This window comes from Periophthalmus magnuspinnatus, chromosome 4 (genome assembly GCF_009829125.3).
Source record: "Periophthalmus magnuspinnatus isolate fPerMag1 chromosome 4, fPerMag1.2.pri, whole genome shotgun sequence".
Lineage (NCBI taxonomy): Eukaryota > Metazoa > Chordata > Actinopteri > Gobiiformes > Gobiidae > Periophthalmus > Periophthalmus magnuspinnatus.
In genome coordinates, this window is record NC_047129.1 from 629,059 (window position 1) to 649,468 (window position 20,410).

The following is a 20,410-nucleotide window of genomic DNA, read 5'->3' on the forward strand; positions in this document are numbered from 1 at the left end:
AGAGGGAGGAGAGGGTTAGGGATAGCAACTCAGCCTCCTCTGCTCTGTCCGTGTTAGCAACTCAATTGTCCCACTCCGTCTCAGACTTTCTCCACTTCTGCAAGTACGGTGAGTGCTCAAGTTTGATTTAGAAGAACTTAGAAGAACCTAGAAGTCTAGCTTTATTTAACACCTTATGCCTTTATTTTTATATTGTTTTTATAGTTTATATTTTACTATGATTAATTGTTTTATGTTGCACTAAATCGTCAAAGCACATTCCTAGATTTTGATGTAAATATTGTTGTGTACTTATACTATTTGATACTGCATGATATTTGATAATAACATGATCTAATTTTGTGAAACAATTCTGGATTTTGGGATTATTAATTGAATCAGAATTGTCATTAGATACTGAAATAACTAACAAATTGCAATCCAAATCCTGGTTGAATCCTTTCTATGGGATACTATTACTTTTTTGCTTGAGTAGTTTTAAGCTGGCGTGGCTCCGCTCTGCCCTGTTGTGGTGGATGTTTGAGGCCAGTCTCTAAGGAGGATTATCCCCAGGAGGAGACACTTTTTGTGGTTGTTTTCTGGTTGTGCCCCGGTCTGTCCTCTCTCCAGGGACCAGTGCCTCCTCTGTCAGACCCTTTTGCCTCTTTATAGTCACAGTTTGAGCTCTGTCTGCCAAGTGCCAAGAGCTCACCAAAACACTCGACATTACTAGAAAGACACGGATAAAAGTCACTGTTACGTTTGACTAGTTTGTAATGCTCTGCAGCTGCTCTGTCTTTTCAATGTATTAGTGATATTATACTATTTTGTGATATAAACTACCATTTCCTCTTATAGTGTTGAATAATTTTACTTTACAGTGTATGTGTATTATGTGTGTGTATGGCCATGAATACATAGACCCTGTTTTTTGCTGGGTAGACATAAAGACAGTTGCCATAGTAGTAGTAGTAGTAGTAGTAGTAGTAGTAGTAGTAGCAGCAGCAGCAGTAGTAGTAGTAATAGCAGTAGGAGTAGTAGTAGAAATAGAAAGTTAATACAAATTTTGCACAAATACTCATGCTCGTGGTACTTTCACTTTCTCTTGTAATTTAGACTAACTCTAACACTGTGCTTAGACATTACTGTACTATATAGAAATATTTTGTGTCCTCCCGCCTTGTTTATATGTCCCGATACAAAGGACCACCCTCATAAAAATGTCCTGGTTGTGTTGATTCATCAGTAGATAAATAACAGACAATGGAAGGAGTGGAGGGAGAAGTTTGCCAAAATCTCCATCAGTGCGCTCAGTATTTCTTAAAAAGTCAAAATTCAAATGAAACTGTTGTCTCTGAGGAATGTTGTGAATTCCTTGCGTTATGACCGGGTGTGGGTCAATGCTTTAGCAGGAATTGCTCGCAGTAAACAGGGGATTACGCCTATATTCAATTACTTCTAAAGTGCACTGTTCAGATTTTAGAGCTAAAGAAAGCATAGTATATGGAGAGTAGTTATAGTAATGTTCACTCTTAATGCAAAAACTAAACTTTATTATCAAGTTTTTATTGATGGGTTTAGAATAGAGCAGGGGCGTCAAACACATTTTCACCGAGGGCCACATCAGCAAAACAGTCACTCTCAAAGGGCCACATGTAATGCAAATAAACTACTTTTTAACTTGTTCATTAATTGTCTCTGTATTTATTTCTTATTCGAGTTACAAATATTACATATACATTTCCATAGATGTAAAAATATGGCTGTATAACTGTATTTCCTGATAAACTGACATTTTAAGACAGTCAAACCTTTTAATTTATCTTGTTGTGGGCCACATAAAATGACGTGGGGGGGGTCATGTTTAGCCCGGGGGCCTTGAGTTTGACACATGTGGAATAGAGTCTCAAAATATGAAGGAAAGGTTAGAAATGTTTAGATCTTAATCTTAATCTTGATATTGAATTATACCTAAATATTAATCTAGTTACAAAGAATAAGACATTTCAAAATTACATGTAATAAGTTCATCTTTTTTGCCATTCCAGTGTTGCATTTTGAGTTGGCACAGGTTTTACACTAGAGATTTTTCCCCTTCCCCTTGCGGCCCCTGGAAGATAAATTATGTTGCGATTATAATCATTTTGAGTTCTGTACCATGATCAAATTTGGCCTCAACTTCTTAACACTGAAATTCAATTGAAATCAACAACTCTAGGTTTTATCATGATGTGTTCATTTCATTTAATTAAAAAAACAAAAAAACTGGGGACATATCTTTGCGTTGCTGTTAGTAACGCATGAAGAAAAATGGACCTGAACCTTTAATAACTTAAGCATTTGTCTCTAGTTAAAATGTAGCTTGAGTGAGGTGAATTCCCAGACAGGGGAGAAGTGGACAGAGAGGAGGAAGTTGTTGACTGGGACTGATTATGCAGCAGAGCCCTGTGTAGACAAGCCAAAAGACTGACAGCTATTGTTACCTGCAGACGCCCACCGGGAAAACACTCTCCTCAAATCATGCACTTACACTTATGGAGGCAGGGACATCCTAATACTGGTTCCTCTGTCAATAATGAATGTTGTTGCCAGTTCAAAAATGATTGTGATAAATGACTATAAAAAAGGTTTTAGTATGTCTTGTATGGTTGGTTGGGCAATGGCTAGATCATAGACTGTATATGTAAATGGACGTAGCTAATCTGCTAGCTGCCATGATCCTAAGAGGAAGTGAGCATGGGTGTGTTTCTGGCTCCAGTTCAGTTTCTATTGAAAAACTGTCACCCCCTCTCACTGTGACCGCTGCTGTAGGTTCGTCTTTTTGGTCTTAAAATGATCGTATTAATCCGTCCCACCGTGTTTGCCATCTTAATTCTTGCCATTCTATTGTTTGAGTGGAGTTATGGAAGTTGTTATAGTTTGATGTTGAGAACGGTAATATTCAAAGTGCATACTTGACCCTAATGTAAACCAAAACAGAATATTTACAGTATTTTTTTGTCAAGAAAAGAATACTTTGGCTCAGTAAATATTAGATATTACAGATTAGAAAAACTACTTAGAAAATAATGACCCACTGGTTTATAAGCAGAGAATTAGGAACAAATCAATAACCATAATACTCCCAACTTTACATACTAATCTTGCATACATTTGCTGTGCTATTTGCTGTTTATAGTAAATAGAAATTCACAAATCACAATTTATTTTTATATGAAATAACAAAACGCCATTACAACTGCTCTATACAGCTTAACATCCTAGTGATCCATTGTAATCCACATGTGAAATGTCACAATATTATGTGCATTTGAGACTCTAAATCCTGGAGTGTGCACTTGTAAATATTAGCCACTTCATAGAGACTTAGTGTTCGTGACGCCCTGCGGCCTTTCTCAGAGAGGTCAAAGGTCGATGGCTCACCCAAGGGCATGAGTTCCATAAAAGGACGTTTTAAAATGGTCCACTGTTTTCTCACATCCAACAAGTCATACAGCCTCAAGAGCTACCACAAATACCACGCTTGTCAATCCTCTTACGTAGTTATAGACTGCAAGTACATGTTATTGTGTAATGTAGATTTTTTTTTAGAAATGATATCAAATGAGAATAATACCATTGCTTTTTCAAGAGTCACTAGAGTCACTTGAAGAGTTTGGAGTAGTGTTTTACTCTGACATCGTCTCCACAACAGCTAAACAAAAAAAACAAAAAAATCTGCCACCTTAACCTCTCTATCTCTTCTTCACCACTAGTCTGCGTGGACATGAGGGGGTGATATTTCTCCAAACAAATCCATAATACTCTTTCTTCATTTCATACCTTATATTTCAACCTTGGTCAGAGTTTAAACCCCAAAGTGTGTCATTGCACCTCACTTGTAAGGTTTTCTGCATAAAACAGTATTGTCAAAACTTCTGTCTGTAATTTCTATGCATTTTAGTTTCTCCAAATTCCATATTTAGTATTTCACTTGACAACTGAAATGATCCAACACTGGACATTTGTTAACTTCCATTTCTCTTCTTCTTCTCTCCATAGCTCTGGACAATGGAGTTTTCCACAGAACTCCCTGTGCTGGTCTCCAATATTTCAGACAGCTGCCCTCCTGTGGACATGATCACCGAGAACACCATTTTTGGTTTCATCTACATCCTGGTCTTTTTCTTGGCTCTGAATGGGAACAGTTTGGCATTATGGATCTTCTCGCACCAACGTGGCACCACCTCCTCTCCTGCTAATGTCTTCTTGGTCCATCTCGTCATTGCCGACTTGTCCTATGTGATCATCTTACCTCTCCGTGCCACCTACCATCTCACCGGGGGGCACTGGCCTTTTGGGGAGGTGCCTTGCAGAGTGGCTGGCTTTTTGTTCTATGTCAACATGTACGCTAGCTTGTATTTCCTAGCGTGCGTAGCGGGAGATAGGTATCTTGCTGTTGTCCATGCTGTGAGGTCTCTTAAAATCCGCCGGGCTCGCTACGCTCACATTATTAGCTTTTCGCTCTGGGCCTTGGTCACTATTTCCATGGCCCCCCTCCTCATCTCTCAACAGACTGCAGAAGTTGATGGTGTGACAGTATGCTTACAGCTATATCGCGAAAAGGCAACGCGCAATGCTCTGATTTCCTTAGCGGTAGCATTCACACCACCTTTCCTAGCTACTTTATCTTGCTACCTGCTAATAATCAAAAGCTTGCATCACGGTTCAAGACTAGAGCCGACCCTTAAACTCCGGGCCCTGCGCACCATCGGTCTAGTCCTGCTGATCTATGTAGTATGTTTCTTGCCGTATCACGTTAGTAGAGCGACTTTCATTTTGGGATACAACCACCCTGATATTTCATGTGGGACACGCAGAGGGCTGAGTTTGGCCAATCGCCTCACCTCATTGCTCACGTGTATGAATGGGGCCTTGGATCCGTTGGTGTACCTGTTTGGGGCAGAGAAGTTTCGAGGGACGCTCACCAGACTGCTGTGCAAAGATAAAGGCAACTTGTCCAGCGCAACGAGTGGAGAGCTAAAAGCAACACATGAGAGCTCTGTCAGTGCCAAGTCTGAGTTTTAAGAGGAAAAACAATTTAAAAATCCTAAAATTATTCAAAATACCTCTTATTCAACAACTGTTTTTGTTTCGTGTTGCTTTACAGCTCTTACAGTTTTGTTTTTTTAAGTACTAAAATATCAACTGAACCTGGTCTGCCCGTGCCCAAACCTTTATATAAAGGACACATTCAAGTTTTCCTCATTCTCAACATATGGACAGCATATACTGCAGCAGAGGCTGCACTAGCACTGATTATGAAGGTTATTTAGACAGTGAGGAGTCATTTTAGGTTCAAACCAACTGAATTTTAGCATTAAAAGTGGCAACCCAAATGAGAGACTCATTTGAGGCCGATTATGTTTTCTGATTGGATAATTTTGTCTTGTGAACCAAAACACAAAAGTATAACATAAAAATCTTGGCCATTATAATGTTTTTGTAATTAACAATAAATCAGCATTACAAGTGTTATCAGTAACAGCTGTGTTTGAACATGAGCAGGATTTTGTAACACCTAGTGGTAATGTTTGGTATTGCGACTCATTCTGTTTGTACTCATTTCCTCATTCACTGGCTTGGCTTTGTACAGCTTATCATATGCAAACTGTTTAAAACAGTCTCACATACAGTAATACCTACTATACTTGATTCATAATGACACAAAAGGTGCTTTTTAGTGAAACCGAGAGCACTTGTGAAGCGCTTACTAAACCATTATGATTTTTCTAATTTCATTACATTTGTGTAATATTTTCACATTTCACAAATGTGTGGGTGATATTGTTTTTACAGGTATCTGAGGATGTGAAAAATTGTTGTGTAATTGTATGTGGGTGGTTGGAGCTTTTTATTCAAATACTAATAGAAAAAGGGCCGATGTCTAAATCCAATGAATCCATGTATTTTTACCCTAAATGTCAAATGTACAATATGATTTTATTTGACTTTTTGCTCTTTTTTTTACATTTGTTGTATATTTTGTGTGACTTTTAATATACCTGGAATTTGTGTTTATTGTTTATATTGTTTGTGCTTGACCTTTTATTCATGTTTGGACGCTCACATATTGCTATGCATTTATTATAACTCCCACATGTTGCACTATGGCATGACATAATAACACTGACAAATACTAAACATTCAATACAATGTACTGTATTTGAATGAATTATTATTCTTTTATATTTTTTTATTGAATGATCTTTGTAATAAAATACTTTTACATGTAAATAATTGTTTCAAAGTTTTTTTCATAACATTTTGGTCTGTGTGAAAGTGAAATTCAAAGTTCATGGCTTGATGTTAGATTCTTTTTAATTAATGACAGAGGGACTTATGAAAGCTCTAGCTGTATTGTATTAAAATATCCTAAAATAGTTGGTTCCTCAGTGCTTTCCAGTGTAGATGAAAGTGACTGCTAGACCCTTTTTCAGGCAGAGCTTGTACATGTGACCAAACTTGTGGTTTGAGCACTGCCTTAATTCTCCTCCCTTTATTTCAGCAAGACTTCCTGTCCATCACATGAACAACCACAGTAAAGTTGCATTTCCTTGTTTCGCTACATATAAGTTTTCCATTATAAAATCTATCAATGCATCAGGACATAGGGCAGTTGTGATGTCCATTGTTAAGACAAAAAACAAACAAACCAAAAAAATATGTATGTTCAAATATGTATAGCTATAACTGTACCAAGCTGCATTGTATCATATCATGCTTAGGGCCACTTCCCCTTTATATAGAAACTGGCAATGTTGATAACACGCACGTATTATTTACAATTGAAAGCACATGCAGCAAATACATTTTGAGTGTTGGGTTAATGATTGCTGCTCTGAGATAAAGGTCGATAGTGTGTAACAGAAAAACTATTTTGGGTTTATAGATATAGCTATAGGACCCTCCTCCTCCAGCCTGACAAATGAGGAAGTTAAACTGTGAGCCACTAGTTGCTTCCTTTTGCAGTTTTTGACACAGGGCAGAATAAGAGTCTCAAAGATACCAATGATTAAATAAAATAGGGCTTGATGCTGATTGGGGAAAGGATTTTAACTTGATGATAAAGTTGTAGGTGTAGTTGAAGCAGGTTTGGAGGGCAGTCAGGATGCCCACTTACCAGCCTTGGTACCATGGCATGATAACACGGTCTAGAGCTGAAGACCTGCTGTCCAAAGAACCTCGAGATGGGAGCTTCCTCATTCGGGATAGTGAGTCCATCCAGGGTGCATATGCCCTCTGTGTCCTGTAAGTATTTTCACAGTTTTATTTGAAAATACTTCATTTAGCAAACATCATTTTCTGTTTAAAATATCATGATGTTGTATTGCTTAACATATCAATAAATGATGATGGATATATTATAATGTTACAGAACAACATTCATAAAATTAAATGCAACATCAGTTAAAAGTGAATTTTAAACTTCACAGATGCAAGTGCACACTGCAAGTTTAGTTCCCCTTTAGTTGAATAGTGAGCATAAAGTAAGTAACACCTTTTGACCTCACCAACTCACTTGAAAAAGATGTGAGTGCGGACGCCTCTCCACAGATCTGACCTGTAACTCCAGTGATATAGCTAATTTTAAAGCTCTCCAGTGAGAAATAATTTTAATCAACATTTTAATCGTTTAGAGGTTCTTATAAAAACCTGTCAAAACTGTCATTTTGTGTCATACTTTGACATATTCAGGCTGCACTCCACTGCTGGAGGCAACAGAGCGTGTGCTGGAGACGATCTATACGGTTTAATACTTGTTTCAGAGGATTATATTAACCCTATCATTTCAGTTGTGATCTATCTAGCAGCCCTACTCAAAATGTGCATTCTGTTTGCAGATACCAAAACTGCGTGTACACTTACAGGATCCTGCCCAATGAGGACAAAAAGCTCTCTGTGCAGGTCGGGTAAACGTGCCACCATATTTGAATGTTGGGTTATATTTAATACATCCTCTTGTACAGCTATGGCCTAATTTGACTATGGTTTTCAAATATGTGTTTTTACTGTGCAGTGCAGTTTGGTCAATCACATCATGAGTTGCACTAACTTCAAGCACATTTTTACTGCAACATATGTCTACTATAAAAATGTATATGAAGAAACAAGAATGTCCTTAAATATTTGAGAGTTTGTATTATTTGGATGACTGCACCCTTCATAATTAAAGTTGCTTGATAATTTAGTGCACTATTTAGTCTCCATTAGAGCTGCCCTACAGTGTCTCTGAACTGTACTGCTCCCACAAATAGATTTACGCATACAAGGTGATGAATTGTCTAGCCTACAATGTGCAGGAACAGTTGTGAGGGTCTAACAATCAACTTTCAGTTTAATGTGCAAATGGGTCCAACTGAGCTTCTGCTAATCGTAGTTTCCCCATCGTAGTGTCCATGATTTCAAAGTGATAATAACTGTTCGTCATGGGCAAATATGAAATCTTGGTTATGGTTAGTTGTTTTGGATTCTTTTTTAAACTCCACAAAGGCATTTTAAAATAAATTTACGGTAAGAATTAGGTTACACTGAAGTCTTTGCCAGCTCACAGAGAAGAGTCTGTGTAATCCCTCTGTCGTCCATGTAAGTTCCATTATAAAACAAACTTAAATTGTCAAATGGACAAACCCTAAAACACATTTTCATTCACTAGACAGAAGTCAGTTTTATTCTGGAATGGGGAAATGTAAATGTAATGTGTGACTCTCCGTAGGCCTCAGAGGGAGTGCCCATTCGGTTCTTCTCTGGGCTCCCTGAGCTGGTGGACGCCTACTACAACCCCAGCATGGGCCTGGTCACACATCTGCAGTATCCCGTACAGAGAGAGGATGAGATGGAGGACGACACAGGTAAACACTTATAAGGTATATAAGGTATATAAGGTCACCAAATACAGAGGTAGGAATAGGTTAAATAAATAATTCACTTAATAACAGAATAATTAATATCTAACAATAATATCACATTTTAGTTTTCCCCTTCTAACTTTTTGCAAATCAGTGACACAATGATTTTGGACTTATTCTTTTCTTTTTTCTTTTTTTTTTTACTTAGATGCCCTTCATGCACAACCAGGCAAATATTGTGACTCTAATCTTGCCCAGGGACACAACAACAGTATGTATTTCAGGAAAGTTTAAAACTGTGAGCCTGTGTTGGTGGTTGAACTCCCATCACATCCACTCTGCACCACTGTCTAATCTTCAAAACGTGTCAACCATTAAGCCACGTATCTTTTTAAGCAACACATTTAAGAAATATAAGGTGTAATAATTAACATTATCATTACATTAACGTTTTGCAGTAAAATATTGCTTTAAAATGGGATTGTAGCAACAGACCTGAGAGAAGTTGTTCTGATGCTGCTGTTGTATATATTTTCTACCTCTAAGTATTTTATTTAATTTTTTAAGCATATCTTTTTAACTTTGTGCATGCCCTTATTTATATTTGTATTTATTCAGTGTGTTTTATGTTGCACTTTGTGAACTGTCACAAACGATGGCAATAAAAGTCTTCTGATTCTGAGAAGAAAGAGTTTAATAGTGAATGTACTGGATATTGAGAGCCTGTTACTGTTTCTCTTTTTACTCTTTTTAGCCAAATTAGTGCTATTAATCTCACAGTGAGTTAACTTCTTTACTGCACGGCTGAATTTGTAAAAGTATAATTATTCTTTTCTGTGCAGAATCCAGCCTTCCTCCTCAACTCCCTCCACGAAATTTCTCAACCAGTGACACCAAAGACACAGAACAAGTCACAAAGTCTCTGTTAGATACGTACATGAGCAGACTGCAGCACATGGATCTATCTGTGTGAGTAGAACAACCTCATAACCATTTAGAAGAAATATATGTTAGATATATTAAGAACAGATTGAAAATAGTAAGTGACAAGTCTAATGTATTGTTTTTATAGTGCATGCTGTCCATATTAGTTTTGTTTTAAAATATCTTTAAAAGTTCTGTGGTTCAGTATTATCTCTAGAGATCTTAAATCACCACAACTTTCCATTCTATATATACACGACTAAAAGCTGTGACACACTGCTGTTAGTATTTATGTAAGTATATGCACAGTTTGAGTATTTTTTGTTTTGTTTTGCATTCTAGTTAACTTCTTTGTACATTTAAGCTGGAACAATGACGCAACTATGTCCTTCTGTTTATTGTTCTACTTATTTATGCAGAATCCTTTTACTTCCCTTTCATTTGCATTGTAAACTTGCATTGTCTACTAAAAGAGAAAAGAGATGAACATTACCATTCGCTTTAATTAAGACCTAACATCTTTGTAATACTGTAATAAGAATAAATGTCTTATTGTCCTTTCTGCTGCTAAAACTTTTCAGCTGCAAATCACCTCCATCTCACGTACACATCACACTCTTGACTCTTGCATCAATAATACTATGGCTTCCACAAATCTCTTCTTAAGTCTTTTCTTGTAAATATTTTGTTCTTGTTCTAACTGATTCAGATTACAAGAGGAGCATCAGGTGGCGCTCCAAGAGTATTTCAGGACCTCGATCTGTTTAGACGTTGAACAAGTACAAAATGGAAACCCCAACCTCCCCGGACTGAAGAAACTCACCATGATAATCTGCAAAAATCTCAACAAGTACAAATCCTCCATCTATGGTTAAGACTACATTGGTAACATTATTTGCAACAGTTACTACTTGCTTTTGTTTTGGACATAGTGAGATCTCGCGCGTTCTGCCGTCTCTGGAGATGGTGAACCGTGTCCTGGACCAGCAGCTGTCTCCAGGGATCGGGCACCTGTCCAGACAAGTGAGTACATTTCAGAATACTACAGTAATAACAGTCATGCAGTTGAGTGGCATGTCTGTAAAGATCCTGAGTCATATCAGAAGTTTAAATCTCGGTGACTGCTTTGTTAGATTCACTTCACAGTTTTGCTGTGTCATTTGTACATTTATAGATGCCTTAAAAAAAACTGCATTCACTCAAATGACATCGATCAGAATGTTTTCACAGTGTTACTTAATGTGTGTTGTTCAGATTTCATTTGATTCACTCCAGTCCACGTCATTTAGACTTGAGCAACTGACTAAACTGCTCTACTCTGTTGAAGATAAGGTAAAATAAAATAATACAATCTTCCTGCTTAACAAAAGATGATGTCATAGTTTGTTCTTCTTTTAGGCCAAAGGTGCAGTATTTGAGTCTGCTGGTTATGAAGGAGGCCATAGAAAATCCCTTATACCTGCTGTAACATTTGAGGTATCAAATAACCAAATAACTTCATTTTTTTCAGTTTTATAAAGGTAAAGACACAATTTGGAGTAAAGATTTTTTATAACTGTAGGTTAAGCAAGAATCTCTTGGTATTTCCACAAAAATGTTTCTCAAAGTGGATGTAGAGAGTGGAAAGTTATTCTATAAAAAGTCTAAAGATGGCCCTGAAGACAAATACTACGTCCACAACAAAAGTAAGAAATCACTTTTGTTTCCATTTTAAATAATAACTGTATGTTTTCAGAGTGTGTTGCCATTCGATCCCTTAAAAACTTGTGATACTCCTGTTTAACAGCAAATTCTAAAACATTTCTCATTTTCCTTTTTCTATTAAAGTATATATATATATATATATATATATATATATATATATATATATATATATATTTATTTATTTATTTATTTATTTATTTATTTATTTTTCACCAAAAAATAAAAGTGTTTGTAAGATGATAAAGGTTCTATATTCACATTATTTATGGTATGAAAGGATATTTGGACAGTATCATAATAGTAATGTAGCCACCTGCTGTGTGTTGCCATAGGAAGGGGGATTTGTGTGCCTAGTATTTGCTGCTTGAATGCACAATTGGCCCCACACAAGTCACATTTGTCAGACAGGCTTAGTCCTTAAAGCTGCACAAAACCACAATCTGCATCAGCAATTAAAAAAGGTCTAACATAAATAATACTACAATCAAATGTAATACATGTAAGAACTCTAGGTATATGTGTAATAGAAAATAAGTGTGTTTGTTTTTTGTTTTTTTGTTTTTTCAGTTTTACAGTTGGTCAAATCTCAGAAGATCCCAGCCAAGATCAGCATTAATGTGGAGACAGAGAAAGAGAAAGTTGTGAGGAAAGAGTTTGTGTTTGAAGATGCAAAGGTAATCCTCATATTTGTATAGTCAACAAGACAAGACATGAATGTGTTTTATTCAATATATTTATGTGTATATTTAAATATCAATACATTTATATGTATAAAATGATTTGTAGAAAAGGGAAGGTTTTTGTCAGCTGCTGCAACTGATGAAGAACAAGCACTCCGACAAACCTGAACCAGACATGATCACAGTTTTTGTTGGAACTTGGAACATGGGTATGATTAAAAAAAAAAAAAAAAAAAAAAAAAAGTGTAATTTTAATAGGGGCAAGTTTATTTGTATAGCACAATCTGTACACAAAGGAACTCAAAGTGCTTTAGTGCATTTATCCACAGATCTAACATGTAACTCTCAATAGGAAACGCCACGCCGCCCCTCAACATCAGCTCGTGGTTCTTGTGCAAAGGCCAGGGCAAGACCAGAGACGACACAGCGGAGCACATCCCACACGACATCTATGTGGTGGGGACTCAAGAGGACCCACTGGGGGAGAGGGAGTGGGTGGATACAGTCAAGAGTACCCTGAGGAACATCACCAACATCAGCTTCAAACAGGTGAGAGAAGGCTGCAGCCATGTCAGTGTGGTAAACCCCCTCGACTAATACGATCAAAGAAATATATAGTTATTCCTAATGGCGTTTTTCTCTTGGTTTAGTCCCAGTTTGGTCCTGGTTTGGTCTTGGTTTAGTAGTAAATGGTTTCATACATCAAACTATAAAGCTGGAATAAATGAAGTATCCTTTGTCAATTAGGTGGCCATTCACACACTGTGGAACATCAGGATTGTGGTGTTAGCAAAACCTGAGCACGAAAACAAGATCTCTCACATCTTCTCAGACAGTGTGAAGACAGGGATCGCTAATACACTGGGTAACACTATCTTTTTATATGATGCTGTTAAAGTCATGTATTCAAAGGGGTTTTACATGCCATGCCACTGTTTTTTTTTTTTCTACAGGAAACAAAGGGGCAGTGGGTGTATCCTTTATGTTCAATGGGACCAAGTTTGGTTTCGTTAACAGTCACCTGACATCTGGGAGTGAGAAGAAGCTCAGGTAAGATTGCTGCACCATATTTAAGATGATAAGACAAGGCCTTATTACTAGCCACCTTAATCAGGAAGTTGCCATAGGAACCAGCAGGAACTTATAGCAGCTGTGATTTTGCATAGGGCTATCAATTTTAGCAAATAAGTTACAGACTACGAGGAAAAGTAACATTTTACACACTTTATATAATATTTAGTGGTGATACTTGATTGCAATTGTATTTGATAGAGAATATATCTAGTACCAATTGCGAGGATGTGTTAGTGTCTAGGTTCTATTTTAATTCGGCTGTTGCATTTACAGGCGAAATCAGAACTACATTTCAATCTTGCGATTTCTAAACCTGGGAGAAAAGAAGCTAACACCATTTGACATCACAAACCAGTTCACTCACCTGTTCTGGCTTGGAGACCTCAACTACAGGGTAGAAATGCAGGCCATTGTAAGCTCCTTCACTTCACAAAAACACAAGATGAAAATTCATCAAAATACCTAATAAAATATCTTGTCCTTGGTGCTTAACAGGAAGCTGAGTACATAGTATCAAAGATTAAGCAGCAGCAGTACCAGGAACTGCTCGGTAAAGACCAGCTGAACATGGAGAGGAGTGATGGGAAAGTCTTTCTACATTTTGGTGAGAGGTCCTCAGTATAATAACAGTAACAAACTATTTTAACACTATATTTGAGACTTACTGTTAAATTTATTTCAAACCTTCCTGTTTTGTAATACTACATTAACCTAAATACTAGGGGTTTATTTCCAGATGAAGAGGAAATCACTTTTGCACCTACTTACCGCTTTGAGAGATACACTCGAGAGAAGTACGCCTACACAAAGGCCAAAGCCACAGGGGTGAGATTAAGTGTGACCAGTGCATTATTCAAAGAAAGATATTCAAAATAATAGAAGATAATAAGTATTTGAAAGTAGATTTCTTATGTTCTGTAAGTGCTGTATATTGTGTCTTTTCATACAAATAGAATACTACATTTGAAGTGGTTTCAGATTAATATTAAAATTTGTAATTTTGTTGTTTATTTATATATTTATTTATTTTCAGACAAAGTACAATTTGCCTTCCTGGTGTGATCGAGTACTACGAAAGTCCTACCCTTTGGTTCATGTTAACTGCCATGCTTACGGTAGCAGAATTATCTTTCATTTGAATGAAAGTAGTTAATAACTCTATCTAACAGTCATGACTTATCACACAGGCTGCACTAATGACATCATGACGAGTGACCACTCACCTGTGTTTGCATCATATGAAGTGGGAGTGGTTTCACAGTTTGTGTCCAAACAGGGTACAGCAGAGATATATATCCAAAAAGATTCCATCGTAACTGTCAAAACAACTGAGTCTTTTTATTCCAGACCCAGACACTGCACCACAGAGCGGGATCCAGATCATGAACTGTATGGCCACTCTGTTGACAAAATCACAAACAAGGTTCTTCATTGAGTTCCATTCAAGCTGTTTAGAAAGTAAGTGCAATCAATATGAATAAAGTTTATGACATTATTAAAAAAAAAAACATCTTTTAAGTTTAGATGCCAAAATAACTTTTTCTCACTAGAACCAGTGAAAACAGCAGAGGGAGAAAACACTCCACACACAAATGGATTCATAAAAGTGTGGTTTGGAAACCAAGTTCAGGTAAAGCAATGATGTATTAATTACAGTAGCATTGTAGATTAGGAACATATAGATTTCAAATTGATTTTGCATCATGCAGTGCATCAGTAGTAAGATATAGTGAATATTTTCTTACATTTCCAGCTAACTCCTATTATCTCTGACCCGGAGTACCTTCTGGACCAGCACATCCTGATCTGTATCAAGTCCACAGACTGTGATGAGTCCTATGGTCAGTAACTCTAACACAAATCTAATATCAAAGTAATAATTATACAATGACATAATAAAGTGGTATTAAGTATAAATCGTTTTTGTATTCAAAGGTGAGGGCTGTGTGGCGCTCAGAGCAGCCCAGTTTTCCTACACCGAGTTTCAGATCACTCTCACTCACAACGGAGAGAAGACGGGCACTCTGAAAGGAGGTATCCAACTGAACACCACGCAGTGCAAACCTACAGAAAAATTATATGGTAAGTCTAGTGGACCCATAAACTGAATAAATCAACTATTTACTCATAGTCACGTGATTTGAGCTGCATTGCAATGGAGTATAAACTTAACAGACTGCAAGCCCATACTTTTAGAACTGCAACTTTTCCACTATAAAATGGCACACACAAAAAAGTGTATTAAGTTGTATTGAGCTCATGTTCAACCTCCTTTGTATGCCTGACAAGTAAACTTAAATATATTACATAAGTTTAATATTTTATCTTTTTTGTCTACAGATTTCATCAAAGTTGAAAGAGATGATCCTACATCCTCAAAAGGCAAAAGTGGAGACAAGTAAGATGCTCACTTTAAAGTCACTTTACCATAGATTTTGGACACCTGTCTTTATTTATTATTTAAACACTTTAGTATACTATATAAATATAGTTAATGCATATTTTAAGGGAAATACAACAATCAAAAAGTATAAGTATATGTATTGCTACAGTGCGTATGGGGGAGATGCCAGCAGACCTCCTCACACTGAACTTCTTCTCTTCATCACATTTTTCTAGGTTGTGTCTCTCTCAGGCTCTTGACATCTCTAACCCCAATTATATGGGACTGCCCTACAAAACTGGGAACATGAAGGAAAAGGGCTGGAGCTACAGTATGCAGCCCAAGCCTGCTCCGGGGTCACGCAGTCCCACCATGAAACAGCCAGCGTGAGTTTTACAACTGTACTTTTAGTTTATACCTTCAAATGGATTTAAATGGTGGGAAAACGCTCTTTGTTGATTTTTTTGACTAACATCTTTGTGTTTTTGATATAATCAAAATGGGGCGACAGTGGCTCAGTGGTTAGAGTGTTGGTCCCCCAACCCGCAGGTTGGAGGATCGAGTCCTGCTCGGACCAAGTTCTGTTGTTGTGTCCTTAGGCAAGACACTTCACCCACATTGCCTAGTATGAAAGTGGTGTGGTGTGGTGGTTGGAGGGGCTGATGGTGCAGATTGGCAGCTTTGCTTCTGTCAGTCTGCCCCAGGGCAGCTGTGGCTACAATAGTATCTTACCATCACCAATTGTGGAAATGAATGAATAATGACTATAGTGTAACGCTTTGAAAAGTGTAATTATTACATTATTAAAATGTAAATAACACAATCTTGTTTAATGCTTTGCTTTAAGTGAGGATGGAAAGAGATCTGAGATGTTCGACAACCCACTGTATGGATCTCACTCTCGCTCCAAAGACCAACAGAAGGTGCTATTACCTCCAGACACCATGTGTGTCAAAACATCAGATATTGACCCAGATCGCCCCCCAGTGCCCACTCCCCGCACTCGCTCCTTCACTTGCTCAGAAACCAGCACCCAAACCACAGCTCCTACCACCACACACCAAGCCAAGGCCAAGAAATTAGTGGTGCCCTCTCGCTCCGATAGCAACACAGTGAATAAGCCACGTTTACCAGTTAAGTCCAGACCAGGGCCCCCAGAACCTCCAGCTGTGAAACTTAAAGACTACAGAGAGGCGGCAGAGCTCCCAGGGAAACAAAAAGCACCAACCAGGCCTGGGCAGACACCAAGATTGTGAGTTACTTTTTGTTCTGTCAGTTGGGAAGGACTATACTGGAAAAAATCATATACAATAACCTTCAATGCTGTAATAATGACAAACAAAGAAAATGGTTCTGTGTGTAATAGATGTTTATAATGGCACAACACTATGAGTCAAGAAGGCAAGCAGTAACACAACTGTTATACAACTAATACAAAGTATGATTTATACACCAAGTGCAATAGTTCACCTACCTCGGCACTGTCCAACGCAGACTATTAAAAATAAAAAACAATGAACAGTTGGCAAACTCTAGTTTTACTGGGTCATGTTCATATGTGTTTGAAAAGGTAAACATATTTTGCAATTTTCAATTTTTCACAAGGCATATGTATAACTATATTGTTTTCTTACCAAGTGGAGTAAAGAATTTCTTACTATTTCTGTTTTTCTTCAGTGCATCATGAAATTTCAGGAATGAGTGGCCCCATTGGAAGTGATGTTCCTTTTTGTCCTGCAAGAAGTTGGAGCCATTTCACTTTGGACAGTGCATTTATGATACCCACCCGCTGAAGATTGGGGTTTGGGATAGTTTCTGTTACATTTCTTTTTTCCACACTATTTTAGTCAAGCTAGTAAATAGGTACCACAAAGTATTAATTGCACAAGCATGGTCTGTTTTTTAAATATATATATTGGCTATAAAAATAAAATATTTTATTGTAGTTTTTGGTGTGTTTACTTTTGTGCGTTATGAATGTGAAATTGAGTGTTAAATTTAGAACAAGCACAAAATAAGATTATTATTATCACTACATTGTTAATCGATCATTTGGAGCATCGCTGATGTCTACAGTAGATTATTAGCTTTTTGCGCCATCTGCTGTATTTTTTATGTACTGCAATCGGTCAGAATGTGACGTGAAAATCTGTGAAATACAAGATTTACCCATATATTATAAAGGTATTATACATCCATACATTATCGAGTTTAAAATATGTTTACATATCGAAATTTAGGGTTAGGGTAAGAATTAACATCATGAAAGAAAAAATCTCTCGGATGTGTGAAATGATTATCCTACACATCGTTGACAGCCCACAGCCCGTGCCCTGCATAAAACGAGAAGGATCGCTTTAGTTATAACTATAAATATGTGATTTTAGTTTATTTTGTTTGTATTGTTTATCAAAGGACTTCTCTTTAAGCACACGCACATCTGGCTCCCTCGCGCGCTCATGCAGGTGTCGCGCAGTTGTCGCGCAGCTTACGTCACGGTGACCTCATCAACACAGGACGAAAAAGCACAAGAAACGAAGATGGTGAGCTAGCTTTTTTTAGTATAACATTTTATGAGTGCATTAATATCACGCAGATTATGTATTTAAAGTTACGCTTCTGTGTTATAAAGTGTAAATGTTCACGTGTTTGTTTGCTCGCTGTTAGTGTAGCTAGCTCGTGTCGCATTTTGAAATAGCCGCCGCTCTTTGGCTAATAGCCCCTTGTCTTTCTGCTTGTTTTCACAGCTTTTCTACTCGTTTTTCAAATCTCTGGTGGGCAAAGATGTTGTGGTCGAACTAAAAAACGACCTGAGGTAAATCCATTGTTGTTAAGTTACATCTACTCTAAAATGTGGAGTCAAATTCATTCAAGCACTTCAAATGGGTAATGTAGGTGTCAGTGGGACATAAAAGACCAGTTGCACGGAAAGCACACCCCACTGCACACATTAAGTATGCAACTGTCACTGACCGCACTTTTGTCAGATTGCACCTTATTCATATCTCACATGTTATTTTTGCTATTTTGACCTATGATCATTTCTCCACATTCAGCATCTGTGGGACACTACATTCGGTGGACCAGGTAGGGAAGTCCTGTAGTGTTCACCACTCAATGTTGTTGTTTTGTTTGTTTGTTTTAAGTTTTCCTTTTTCCTTGCAGTACCTGAATATAAAGCTCACAGACATCAATGTCACAGATCCAGAGAAGTATCCACACATGGTGAGTCCCTCGGATTGCCACAGACCTCCTTTAGACCAGCGGTCAACCTTTTTCTATTGTAACCCCCATAATAACAACCATTGACATTCACAGCCCCCAAATATAAAAACAAGACTACCCAACAGCCTTATGTCTAATGTTGGATTTTATTTTTAGAACATAAACCTGAACATATATATATATATATATATATATATATATATATATATATATATATATATATATATATATATATATATATATATATATATATAAAATTTTATGTGTGTCTGTGCAAGTAATCAGAATTAGCATCTGTTGAAGCAAACTGACTGAGATTCCACCATTAGTTGGTGTTAATTTATCATTAAATGTGTCTGTTTTAGCTGGATAACTAAACAGTTACCAAATTTACTGTAAATGTTATTTTCTGTTTATTGATACCCTAATCTGATTTATATAAAAGTACACTACAAATAGAGCTTGACTGATGGTAACAACAGTATCGTTTTTTTTACCATGACCCTCCTGCCCAGCCCTTGCCTGGCACTGCCATCCTAATATACAAGGAACTGGAGGGATGGCACTGCCAGGCAAGCCCAGCCCATTCCTGTTATCTGGGCTAACTACATACTGTTACAACTAACCCAAAGTGTCAAATATGTACTTTATTTTTTTTCATTGTCTATTTGTCATCAGTTGTCTGTGAAAAACTGCTTTATCCGGGGCTCTGTGGTGCGGTACGTTCAGCTCCCAGCAGATGAAGTGGACACACAGCTACTCCAGGACGCTGCTCGGAAAGAGGCCATGCAGCAGAAGCAGTGATGGAGCCGGAGGGAGGGCTTATGGGGTTTGGGGAGGGAGGTGGATTGTTTTTGTAAAATAAGTAGGTTTTCGTAATTTTTGTCTCACTTGTGTATCTTAAGTGTTTGCTGTGTTCAAGGCCATACTTTTCATGCCTGTTGAATTGCATTTTTATTTTATCGAAAAATTATTTGCAAAAAATCCTTTAGTCTAAATGGCCTTTGAGAAGACTTCATTTATCATGTTTTTGTTAAAGAAAAAATATTGAATACATTTTTGATAAAGCAAGCGGAGTGAAATAAAAGCATGCAAAGGGCGCAATGAAAAATCTGTTAATTTGCATCAGCACTGATTTATTACGTACAATGACAAATGTTAACTTGTTTTTTACTTAACGTAAAATAAAATATTTTATTTATATTTGGTATTTTTCATCACTTTATCTAAAACATGATGGATTTAAATCAATATTAAACACTGAATATTCCTAATATAAAAATGACACACTATTGTGCTAAATAGTGATTATGCACAATTGGTCCACACATATTGCATTTTTTTTTGTTTTTTTTGTTGTTATACTTTGTTTTAATAAGCTTCCGTTGTTTGGCTGGTAATCTGCTAAAATTGCTAGTTTGCTGCAATGTACTGGCCCTGATTTCCCATATTCACACCATTTTTAAAAGATGATACCATTAAGACTTAGAAATATTAAAGAAAACTCTGAGGTTATTTTCATACTTGTATTCTTTCATACACCTACCAAATGT

The 20,410-nt window shown here is 37.1% G+C and overlaps 4 protein-coding genes across 4 annotated transcripts in view; 3 read left to right on the forward strand and 1 right to left on the reverse strand.

Moving 5' to 3' along the window:
* The window catches only part of zbtb11 (zinc finger and BTB domain containing 11), a 505,104-nt gene that overhangs the window by 181,423 nt on the left and 303,271 nt on the right, over positions 1-20,410 (reverse strand). The gene's annotated exons all lie outside the window — the stretch shown is intronic.
* Positions 5-6,150, forward strand: gpr17 (G protein-coupled receptor 17). The gene is made up of 2 exons (XM_033965590.2): positions 5-108; positions 4,021-6,150. The coding sequence occupies exon 2, from the start codon at positions 4,030-4,032 to the stop codon at positions 5,044-5,046; it is 1,017 nt and encodes a 338-aa protein (XP_033821481.1). The 5' UTR covers positions 5-108; positions 4,021-4,029; the 3' UTR covers positions 5,047-6,150.
* Positions 6,942-17,577, forward strand: inpp5d (inositol polyphosphate-5-phosphatase D). Its single transcript, XM_033991952.2, has 27 exons — positions 6,942-7,269; positions 7,863-7,926; positions 8,735-8,870; positions 9,710-9,836; positions 10,501-10,641; positions 10,724-10,814; positions 11,046-11,123; positions 11,190-11,267; positions 11,353-11,476; positions 12,063-12,169; positions 12,282-12,384; positions 12,528-12,724; positions 12,923-13,040; positions 13,129-13,225; positions 13,523-13,661; positions 13,745-13,853; positions 13,986-14,074; positions 14,283-14,364; positions 14,437-14,526; positions 14,597-14,707; positions 14,800-14,879; positions 15,003-15,090; positions 15,185-15,331; positions 15,590-15,647; positions 15,869-16,018; positions 16,480-16,884; positions 17,310-17,577. The coding sequence occupies exons 1-27, from the start codon at positions 7,130-7,132 to the stop codon at positions 17,317-17,319; spliced, it is 3,159 nt and encodes a 1,052-aa protein (XP_033847843.1). The 5' UTR covers positions 6,942-7,129; the 3' UTR covers positions 17,320-17,577.
* On the forward strand, positions 18,112-20,060 carry smx5. Its single transcript, XM_033991955.2, has 5 exons — positions 18,112-18,175; positions 18,380-18,447; positions 18,689-18,719; positions 18,798-18,857; positions 19,536-20,060. Exons 1-5 carry the CDS (start codon positions 18,173-18,175, stop codon positions 19,659-19,661), a joined length of 288 nt encoding a protein of 95 aa, XP_033847846.1. The 5' UTR covers positions 18,112-18,172; the 3' UTR covers positions 19,662-20,060.